At 41.6% G+C, this 12,244-nt stretch overlaps 1 protein-coding gene across 1 annotated transcript in view; it reads right to left on the bottom strand.

Moving 5' to 3' along the window:
• The window catches only part of LOC148477523 (contactin-associated protein-like 2), a 1,966,667-nt gene that overhangs the window by 473,279 nt on the left and 1,481,144 nt on the right, over positions 1 to 12,244 (bottom strand). The window contains exon 12 of the mRNA XM_088456633.1: positions 10,687 to 10,806. Within this exon, the coding sequence (XP_088312759.1) occupies positions 10,687 to 10,806 (120 nt within the window). The remainder of the gene's footprint in view (positions 1 to 10,686; positions 10,807 to 12,244) is intronic.

Raw genomic sequence — 12,244 nt, 5'->3', positions numbered from 1 at the left:
CCAAATTTGAACCAAAAAACACTTGAGGGTGGTTTTGCCAAAACCAAACACAATGATGAATTAGAACCAAAACATAAAATGGGGGTCGATGCACATGCTAGTAAATGATTAATATGACTTAAATCAATAAAATAAAGTCACTAGATCTAATCTAAAACTGTGGGCCTGATTCAGAGCCGCTCGCTCTGACAGAGCGCTTGCTCTGAATCAGGGCCAGGCTTTTCTATTTTTGGAGCGGCCTCTTGGCCGCTCCGCATAGCTGTGGGTTGCCACCCACAGCTATTGTGAGTGGCCAGGATGATGGTCGCGATGGTCAAGACCATCGCGACCATCGGGTTTGCGACGAGACTCTTGTGGTAGGGTCTCGCCCATCGCAAGCCCCAGAGAGCTCTGGGCTCTAACAGAGCCGGAAGCTCTCCACTGACATCACTTGTGATGTCAGTGGGGTTGCCCCCAAGCTGCAGGCGTTCTCATGGGAACGCCTCCGTTTGGCCGGCCACCCCCCTGGCCTGCCCACCAAACGGGGCGAGCTGTCACTCAACATCGACAGCTCGTCCCCTTTGGTGCGAGACCCGGAGCAACGGAGTGCCCGTCGCTAGCCGGGTCTCGCGCATGCGCACGACGGACCCGGCTCCATCGTGCGCATGCGCTGTGGCCCACCATCGACCCGGTTGCGAGCGCTCAACGCTTGCGACCGGGTCTGAATCAGGCCCTGTATGCATTAATTTATGATTACTGTATTAAACCTGAAAATGTTAATTCACTGGCTGATTCATCCTATTAGCCTGTGTGGTTTCACATCAGAAAGAGGAGGTTGCTAGAATCCTGCAGCTCATAATCAACCTATATCTAGAGGCTTTATCTTATTTTTACAGTTCCCAATACACAAATCATGAAAAAAATAGGGATGTTTGTGGACCCCGTGTTTTGGTTTTGGTTCTATTTCATTATCATGTTTTGGCAAAACCACCCTGAAGTGTTTTGGTTCGGATTCGGTTTTGATTCAGTTTTGGAGTACTTAAAAATCAATAAAAAACAATTAAAAAGTAGATTAAAAAAGACTAAAATCATGTAATTTGCACCTGCTTACATGCAATCCAAAAACTCGAGCTCAGTTTTTAAATCTGACAGTAGACCCGAGCCAGGACTCAGTTCGTATTTCAGGAAAACCAAACCGCAGAAAAACTGAACCCATTGACAAGGACAACCAGGCAAGTCTCCATTACAGAGCTGATTCTGATTTTGTATCAGAGCCAGCACTTATAGTACTGTCAATCACTGGGCTAGTATTTCTTTTTACACAAAATATACATCTATACATTTACCTATTCAGAGGTTATGTTTTTATTTATATGGTATTTGAAGATTATTTTCTATTACTGTTTATAATTGTTAGCCTAGTAAGAATGGCCCCATGGTTATCTTCATTGTGAAGGATAGCACCAGTACCACATTTCAGTCTTTCAGTACCACATTTCAATCTGTAATTAGATATTACTAAATTATAAACATATCAATAAAATATGTCAACGACATGTGATAAAGCTTCATCAGATCATTATATAATGCAGATTTTAATCTGATGAAAAATAGAGAATAGAGAGCTTAATCTGGTACACAAGTATACACCTGATGTCATTTATACAATGCAAAACTGCCTCTGATGCTTAGTAGATAATAAAGCAGAGTTACCTCTAATACTGCACACTTGCATTGCAGATTCGAAATTGCAGTATCCACTGCAGAGCATTATCAGATGTATAAAATATATAATATAGTACCCTGTCTAGCTTTAATTACAGCCTATTTTGCCTATAAATAGATACATATATGGTATTGGGAAGAATACTAATGTTATATTAATGCAATATAGCTTATTATATTTTAAAAGAATATCTTAACACTTTTCATATTGCAAACATGTAGTAGATTACAGCAAAAAGAGGCTAATGTCTGAAATTCATAAAATCACAAAATTATCCATAAACAATTAACAATTAAATAATTAAATCTATTATTATAATGCAATGAAAGGAAATTAAATTAAACCAAAAATATATTTTCATATGTACTGTATGATGGGCAGTGTGAAACTATAAATAAAAATAAGAGAGCAGTAAGTGATATTGTGTAAATGCAGTATTCAAGGTACATTATATATATATATATATATATATATATATATATTGGTGTTACTATACCCACATTGGACATTGTACTGAAATGTCAGTTTTCCATGGACACCCATACAAATGTCATGGCCTGTGCTTTTATGGACGATTAGTTCCTTTTCATATCACAGTTCATAGCACTTTGCTTTGCAATAATATTGTAGGTCTATTGGGGACTGCTAAGAATCAAAAGCAGTAAAGTGAATTGGAATAAAGGTATCCAATTTCATTATTGGATTGCAAAATTTGGCCAAACAAAAAGACAGGGTCATAAAGGCATAGATCATATATGCCGGAAACTTTTGTTATTTTCCATCAGTTATTGGCGGAGTAACAAACTAACAATAATTTGTCACAACTTTTTTCAGTTTAATTCTTATCCATTTTAACTTTGAAAATCTATTATGCTGAAATACTTAACCCATTTCCCAAGAAGGGCCTCATTCAGAGGCGCTCGTAAGCGGCCGCTCGCTCGCTCCGAGCGATGTTTGCCCAACTGCGCATGCATACGGATCATTATACGCATGCGCGAACCAGTCAGTGCGGTCGAAATTCATATGCTCGCAAAATAGCGAATGCCTGATAATTTGAGTGACAGGAGTAGGCGTATGTGGGTGGTAACGGGGGAAGGTGCTTGAAAACGGGGAGTGGAGATCCGAACGCAGGCGTGCTTAAAGGTCAAAACGGGCGTTTTATGGGTGTGCATAATTAAAACAGCAGCGTCATTGACCACATCACTGGGTTATTTTATAGCCAGAACTGCTCACAAAATTGTGGTAGCAAAAACCAACCCCAAGAATAGCGAGCAGTTCATACCCTGGTCGATGTACTCGATTAATCTAATAAATAGCGGACATGACGTAGGGGGGCGTATTTTTTCAAAAAACGACCGCAAGTTTTGTTCGCTCGTTCAGACCTAGAGGTGTGAACAGACCGCAAAGAGCGAACGGTTGATTTGAATAGCCACCCCTATTTTCTGGACGAGCGAGCGCAAATTGCGTCCGGCTCTGAATCAGGCCCTAAGACAGCACCATATGTGGAGATATACTGTATGCAAATAAGTGCAAATTATATTGCTGCCATTATTTCAATTACTAAATAGAGATTAAAAGTTTCAATAAAAAACAACAAAGCTCCACTTGACCATCATTCTAGCATGGACCAGTCTGATGACTATTATACAATAAAATCCACTATGTTTGACCAGTACACACTGCAGCGAAGACTCCCTATAATACCCAGTATATAATTCCTTGCTCACTCTGATCCCCAGTATACAGAGACACATCTATCATACATTCCTGAGCCTCCTCTAATGCCTATTATATAACACATAGCTCTCTCTAGTATTCAGTACAGAGTAGTCCCTATCTATTTTACGTATATAAATGCAACTCCCACCTTATGTTTTAATTAATGTCCTTTACACAAAGCAGAACCACTTCTGAAAAGACATTGGAGCCTATGTATCAAAGCTTAATGAGAGATAAAATTGTGAGAGAAAAAGTATTAACCAATCAGCTCCTAATTGTCATTTTTCAAACACAGCCTATAAAATGTAAGTTAGAAGCTGATTGATTGGTGATTTGTAGCTCACAATTTTATCTTTCATCAAGCTTTGATACATAGGCCCCATTGTCCACTTCTTTTCAAACAATGGGGAGATGTACGAAGCCCAGAAACGGTATCAGCGCACATTAGGTGCGCTGATACCGCTTCTCCCCAATGTATGATCGGGGGTCTGGGCGGTAAATGACAGGGGCGCTGTCATTATCGGCGCTGCTATCTATAAGATAGCAGTGCCGACGGCAAGGCCATGTACGAACGGTCATAACGCATGACCGTTCGGCCGGCTGTAGCTGTCGTTATCGACAGCTACAGCCTGGCGTTAGCCTATCCTCACAGCAGGGACAGCGCTGTCCCTGCTGCGGCGGCTGCCGGCTCCAGGGCTCCACGCGGGGATCTCGCGATACTTGTGAGGTCCCGCACATGCTCAGTGGAGCCGGCCGGGAGAGAGAGACAGCGGGTAGCGCCGGATGGGGGGAGTTAACGCTCCCCCTCTCCGGCCGATGAGATGTTTATACATCTCATCGGTAGTGCTTCCTGCTTGGCCTCGGTTCAGTGCCGCTATAATACATCTACCCCAATATTCCTAACTCTTAAAACTTCCTGTAAATCAAAGCATTCAGTTACAATTCACTGAAGTTTGGCTTCAGAAGAATGGCAATTAATTATAACAGTCCAGGACTAACAGTTCTAAGAGAACAACCAGCACATACTGGGGGTGTGGAGAAGACAACTGCAGCCCCAATTGCTGTTCCTAAACTTCTGCTTTTGCTCCCCACTGTGACGAATCCGGAATTCCTCGTTACACAGAAGCAGCATGCAGACTGCAGCATTTGAATACCACACATAAGGAAGCAGTCAGTGCCAGCTAAAGGAACAGACAGCAGTTACCATCTACCTACCTATCACCCACTGCATCTGTTATCATCAAGATTCTCTGTGGCTCAGCTTGAATAACAGTACTAATAGTAATAACCAACTGCTGGTAACAGTGTGTGCTGGTAAACAGCCCAGTGTAAATATCTTTTTCTACAGCCAACAGCTGCCTGCCATTCACCCTGATCTGACTAGTCACTGTCATCTGCCAGTAGTTTCAAGTGAGTAATTCAGATTACTCTGATCCCCTGAACAAAGGCAGCATACTGTGCAGAGTATTTCTTCTGCCATAATTGTGGGAAATGGACTGTGGCTTTTGTCCTGCGCTGTCTGATTGTCTGAAGAGACTTATGTACTGATGGTGTAAGACACAGTGTGGGAGTGTGTGGATTACACTTAACTTTTGGATGTGCTGGGAAACGAGGCGGTGCTAATATGCTGCTTAACCCTTTTCAACTGTTTAGTAGGGTTTATCTCCTTGTCTGCTTAAGGTGCCTAAAGAAGGGATCCTAATACCGCTTTTCCACCTAAGTCCTGGGTCTGACCCAAGATTTGGTACACAGTTCCAAAACGTGTCAGACTCCTTTTCAACTGTGGCACTGATTATTCTCAGATTGGCGCTGTTCATACTGCACACGGGTGCAGTGGAACACTTCTCCCAGCGCTTGGAGATGACATCATCTCCAAGCACAGAGAAACCTGGAAATCCCCATGTTGTAAACAGGACCCTGGTCGGACAACCCAGGTGACCCGTTTATACTGCAGGTTTGCGCGGGTCGTTCCCGGGTTGGATTACCAGGTCACTCGACTCGGGAATCCAACCTTTGCCCCTTTTACACCTAGTAGCAACGCGGGTTAACCCTGCAATAACCCCGGCTTTAGCTGTGTTGTAATAGGGGTATAACGCAGCTGCTATTAACGTTTATTAATGCTGAATGAAAAAATAATTTTTTTTTTGCTAACACATTGAATACCTTTTATCTTTTATGACCAATTGCAGAGAAAATAATCCAAATGCGAAGTCACTTTGGTGGTTATGATTTTATTATTTTCGAATCACCATTTGAATTTTGTGCTTTTTATGAATATTTTTCATGTGTATTTTATGAATGTTCTATAAATCTTATTAAAACTTTAACTATTTTATCAGTGTATGGCAGTTTGATAAGCGTTCCATTATTCCATTCCAGTTAGTTTGAAAATAATACATGTCTTTTGTCCAGATGTATAGTTTTGTCAATTTCTTCACAGCTCACAGTGGACAAACACTTCACTTGGTCTGCCAAAAACTTCTCCCTTACATTAAAGCTGCCCACACACATAGCAATATTTTATCCGATCTGGCCGATTCCGTCGCATTGGAACGACAGATCGTGTAAAATATGCCAAAATCGTGAGGAAATTGTGAGTCCCCACTCACGATCACGATGCGATGCGCGTCTCCGCTGGTCGCAGATCGCAGTTTCAGATCTGCCGTGCTGTAGGGCAGATCTGATAATCTAGGAGGCGATGCACTGTGAAAGTCTGACTGCAGGAGAGATCGTATGAATATTGGACACCAAATTGTGAGCATATCGTGTGCAGAGCTGCTGGGGAGAGTTTCAAGGGAAATCATACACAAATCGTACACATTGGCTGATCGTGTGCAGATCGGTATGTGTGTGGGCACTTTTACATTGACAAGTGGCTAGATCGGCCCCTGGCATGCTTGTCTTGATGTTAGGTACAGTCTGGGCTCTTTTTCAGGAAAAATAGGTTCAGAAACTGTGGGTGCAGCTACTGGGGGCAGAGCTATAGAAAAAAAAAATATAATATATATACAGTATATACATAATATATACAGAGTATATATAACATATTCAAATATATATAATATTTAGAAAAGAAGGCAGTCAAAGGCGATTTTCAAAATAAAACTTATCTTATGAAAAATACATTTTGGCCCAGGAAATTACATCATAGTTAATGACAGGTTCAGGAACTGAGGTCCTGATTCAGAGCCGGACGCTATTTGCGGACGGTCGTTCCAGGGTCGGCTATTTAAATTGAGCGCTCGCTCATTGCGGTTTGTTGACGCCTCTATGTCTGAGCGAGCGAACGAAAAATGCGCTCGCTATTTTATAAAGACGCCCCTTTGCTTTTCGCATCACACGTCATCTCCGGTATTTCTTAGATTAATCGGGTACATTGAAAGGCATCTGAACTGCTCGCAATGCTTGTGGTAGGTTTTTCAAGTGACGTGGTCGATGACGCTCCTTTACTAATTATGCACTCCCATTAAATGCCCTTTTTACCGTTAGGCACGCCTGTGTTCGGATCTCCACTCCCCCGTTTTCAAGCACCTTCCCCTGTTACCACCCACAAACGGTACATTCTGTCAATCAAATTAGCAGCCCCTCGCTGTTTTGTGAGCGCTCGATTTCCGACCGCAATGACTGGTTTAAACATGCGCATTACGACCCATACACATGCGCAGTTGTGGGAACATCGCTCAGAGCGAACGAGCGGCCGCTTACGAGCGGCTCTGAATCAGGCCCTGAGATCCCTATTGTTTCTGCTAAAAAAATAGCACTGGATACATTATGTGGAAGCGATTCTTGGTAATTACATCTCATGAAAGTCTAAAAGAGGCCCTAACTCATCTCAACATTAACAGACCGAGCTCCTAATCATTAACCTGTCATCCCTATTAAACCTTAATAAACCTTTCATCACATTTAACCCCAATTCTAATTATTAACCCCTCCATCATATGCTTACTAGAATTTTGTTACATTTGTGATTGAATGTTTGAATAAATGACACAATACTCAGATTGGAGTGCTTCTTTACAAGAGAATGACATTTAACATCATGTAGATCGCAATTGCAAAGCTGCACGCAGGAGGTGGTCAATGGTCGCGATGGTGGATGGCGCCGGACAGCTGAGTAAGCCTCAGCTTACTCAGACTGCGCTGCTTGAGAGCCCAGAAGACTGCGTACGTCCACGCAGTCTCTGGGCTGGCCACTCCCGGAAACAGGGCAGACACGCCACGTTTCCGGGAACGCCGGCCACCTCGCCCCCGCACCACCCCTTAAATGCCAGAATGGGTCCTGCTCACGTGCAGATTGCCATTAATCGGGAATCTGCATTCAACAGTGCACTTGCGTGCACTGCTGAATAAAGGCCAAAGTCCCAACCAAAATCAGCTCCTAACTGACAGGTCACAGGCTGTGTTTAAAAAATGACAGAAGCTGATTGGTTGGGACTTTATCTCCATTCACTTTATCTCCATCCAAGGCTTAGTAAATAGACCCCCATAATCACTAAAAATATGACATCTACTCTTTTAATAATTAATTACCCACTTCATAGTTAACACCCCAATCATTACATCCATCCTCCTTACTCCTCATTCTCATAAGCCTTATAAACCAAACCATCATCAATTTCATGACTCCTATCCTGATTATTAACACTCATCTCGTCATAATGTTTTCATCATCTTTTAACCTCCTCATCATTAACCTTTCATCTACTGTACATCATCAGCAAACCTGCTCCTTGGCAGATAAACTGCTTTTTTCTGTTTTATGCACAGTGGGATTGAAACTGATTTGGACACATTTGCAAAGAAATAAAAAAACAGAAAAAAATGCTCAAATAAAATGTACCTAAAATAGTGTTTTTATGCCCATATGCTGGGTCTAGAGCAAATCAAAATGGATCCAGCACTGCACCAGTAGCATATGCTGTAGGATGAACACTAGGGGGTAGATTTACTAAAGTGAGAGTTTTTAGACATGAAATGTTGTCCATAGCAACCAATCAGATTCTACTTAACATTTAACTAGATGATAATAGCTAGAATCTGATTGGTTGCTATGGGCAACATCTCCACTTCTACAAACTCTCACTTTAGTAAATATACCCCTAGGTCAATATCATGTACAGTACTTAAGCCCAACCAGTTGTATGTCAATGTAAAGGATTTAAAGAAAAAAAAATTCGGAGTGAAAAACAAATTCTCTATTAAGTATGCTTTAATCTCTAATATAGTAATCATAATTTGCCTAAAGTTATCTCACAAAATCATATAACATAGGCATAAACAACAAAAACAAACAGCTACCATCTTCAGAAGACAATCTGCAATCACCCAAAGAGAAGCCGCTAGCTAGTGCTGGCAAGCACGTTCATTACCAGTGTATTTGCTCCAGCTCTCAGGCAATGCTGTGGAAATGTTGAGTGCAAATCATAACTTCTGACAGACTCCACTATGACTGCCAGATGGTTCAGGTACCAAATCAGTATTAGCAGATTAAAATGAGGTACTGTTGTAACAGTGCCTGAAACCAGCTACTGCGGTACTGCTTGGCTGCTGCATATGTGATAGTGTCTGACTGTGGCACCCTACAGAAAGCCAACATCCACAGTGACACCATCAAAAAATTATCATAACATAGGCCTTGGGTGTTCGCTGCCCTCTCTCTTTCTCAAGTTGTGGGTGGCACCCTCAGCAGCTGTCAGATAGGGGATGGGTATGGGATGCAACGGTCAGAACCCTGACCCAGTTACAATGCTGATACCTAAAGTTAAGTACACCTAACTTAACCCCTAACACTCCCAGCCTAAACCTAACCTCCCCCTAGTACCTAGACCTAGCCTTCCCCCTAGTGCCTAATCCTAACCCCTAACCATCCTCCTAACCCCAGGACTTATCTTCGGGGATCCCAGCGGTCGGGATGCCAGTGTCGGCATTCTGACCGCATCCCGTCAGACAGTACTCCTGTATTCTGACAGCTAGGGACAAATATTCCATCTGCTCCACCCCACCTTCTACACTCCTGGCAGATATTGCACAAATCTCGTAAGAGGAAACTAGTGATGCAAAAATAAGAACTTACTCTGCCATGACTGAGCTACATATAATAAGTGTGGACACCACTCCTGTTGGATGGAAGACTTATAGAGCCTCATTTATGAACGAAACCTAACCTCTTTAGTACTCGGTAAAGGGGTTATGTAAACTACAGTAGATTAGACTTCTCCAGTTTAAACAACCAACACACTCACTGCTGATTCAATAGGACTAGAAGAGCAACAATAGAAAAAAGTTCAAATCTCTTTGCTGACACAGGGATATTAATGAAAACTTCTTTAAAACTGCTGCTTCTGATTTTATTACATTCAGTTTCTGCAAATACAGTAGAAAGACGCTGGTGCCACCCTACTGTATGCACCTCATCAAGCTGATTAGTGTCTACTGTAGAAGAGGTAGACAGACAACCTGCTGTGGGGGTACCTTCAGCTATACAATACACAGCTTAAGTCTCAATGCTCCCTACATGCAGGGAACGCTTTCCACTATTCCCAGCTTTGTTCCTGGGTGATCATTGTTCCTTTCGTACAGAATAAGCTGACTGTACTTCTTTTGTATGCAAGACTGAAGCTAAAGTATTTCTTTCTTTAACTTTCTACTTTATAACTTAATTTATCATGACCTTTACTTGTTCTAAAAAAACATTCTCTTTCACAACTTCAGATCAAATATATCAGGGACAAAATATCCTAAATTATTCCCAGTCAGCCGTTGATGCACTTCTTACATGCATGGCTAATGGCTTCATTTTCTTTTTTTAAATCTGCTCAGAACATCTTACTGGCACACGATGACCTACGTGGTGCCAGGGATTTGCCAAGCTAAAATGCTTTGTATTAGAGTTATGTGCTCAGGAATATGGTTCCAGATGCTGTACTGCAATACTTATAGAAACATGAAATGCAGATTATGCTGAAACAAACAATTAAATCAGCTTTATTTTTTATTAAAGAGTCACGGAGCCTGTTTAACTTTTCCACTTCAGACACAAGTGAGTTGGCAATCATGCAGTTATACAGTTAAAATAAACCCAATTTAAAAGTATAAACAGATCAAATGTATTTTTTAAATAATCAGTAAAGGTGTACAGATGAGAGTGTCTGCACTGAGAATTGTTGCCTTTTATACAGTTGTACATGTTGTTTAATGCAAAGGAGACCAATATCATGATAATGCAGCTGATTGGTTCGCAAAGAACCAGTGTCTGTTACCTGTCATGTTGCAGTAAACTTTCATTGGCCCTTGTGGACCACTGCCATCGGGATCAATCCAATACCAGCCTGATGTATTCCCCAGGTGCCGGTAGACTTCGCAGGACAGTTCATACATTGCTGAAACAAATCAAGTGAGTCTTGTTAAGTAATTCATATTAAAAATACCATTTGGCTAATATGATTATAGTATTCACTGAATCCACATAATATACAGTACAAACCAATACTGAAGACTCAAATAGACTGAAATCTACACTTTTATTTCAAAAAAAGTTTTCATTCCATTATTTTTTAAACTTTTCTATTTGGACTAGTTTTAGGTGTTGCCTACAGCCTTGTAATATAACCAACAAAACACGATAAAGGTAGAAAGCGAATTGTGCAACTGTTAGTGTGCAGTAAATAATATACAGTTTATGTACACACTGAGGCCCTGATTCAGAGCCGGACGTTCTGACAGAGCGCTCGCTCTGAATCAGGGCCGTCCCTGCTCCTTTTTGGAGCGGCCTCCTGGCCGCTCGCATATCTGTGGGTGACCACCCACAGCTATAGCGGGTCGGGCTTGCGATGAAACCCTTGTGGTAGGGTCTCGCTGCCGCAAGCCCTGGAGTGCTTTTGGCTCTATCAGAGCCAAAAGCACTCCCGCTGACATCACTAGTGATGTCAGTGGGGCCGGCCCCAGATGGTAGGCATTCCCATGGGAACGCCTCCGTCTGGGCAGCCACGTCCCCGGCACGCCCACCAAAGGGGGCGTGCTGTCAATCACCATCGACAGCACGCCCCCTTTGGTGCGAGACCCATAATGACGGCTTGGCCGTCGTTATTCGCTCAGCGCTCGCGAGTGGGTCTGAATCAGGCCCTGAATACAATATTTAGCATTAGGCTTACCTGTGGAAGAGGAACAGTTGTTGCTTTGCCTGCACTTATATTTCTTCCAGCAAACAAAAATTAACAAATGAGAAAATCAGCTGATATTAGTCTAATGTATTTGAGGAGGGAATATGACTGGTGAAGCTCATTTATGTTCAGTGTAAAGGATATCTGGTGGATACATTGAGGCTTAGGATGCCAAAGGTTGTGAGCCTGCAAACTCTAGTTTTGTAAATATGCCCCTGAATGCATTATTTAGCATTGTCTCTCTGCATGAAAAGGAAATATTAATCTCCATATAAAATAATAATTATACTTATTTGTATAGTAATATCAGTGCATCTTTAATTTTCATTTTTTATTCTGCATGTTTTTTCTTTCATTGAGAACAAAATTCCCCAATTTGTTGTTTTGGTAGTATCCTCTTCTAATTTCTGATATTTTTATGTAAATATAAGTAAATATTTCTCTTATCAGCACTTATTTTTCTTTCTATAATTCTTTATAGGAGTTAAAAAAAACTGTAGAATTGTGTAGCAGCATTTAAATGAACAGCTGTATAATAGAAAAATATCAGGAAATCCGCTGATGTCATTGGTATGTCATGTACTGTATATATGCTAATTTAGACAGTACTTGTGTCTAAACGTTCAGCATAAAATGGACAATGGAAAAGGATGCATTT

The sequence above is a fragment of the Taudactylus pleione genome, unplaced genomic scaffold (genome assembly GCF_031769625.1).
Source record: "Taudactylus pleione unplaced genomic scaffold, aTauple2 ptg000709l, whole genome shotgun sequence".
Classification (NCBI taxonomy): domain Eukaryota; kingdom Metazoa; phylum Chordata; class Amphibia; order Anura; family Myobatrachidae; genus Taudactylus; species Taudactylus pleione.
The sequence above is the reverse complement of the archived record's forward strand: the minus strand, read 5'-3'. Positions and strand labels throughout refer to the sequence as shown.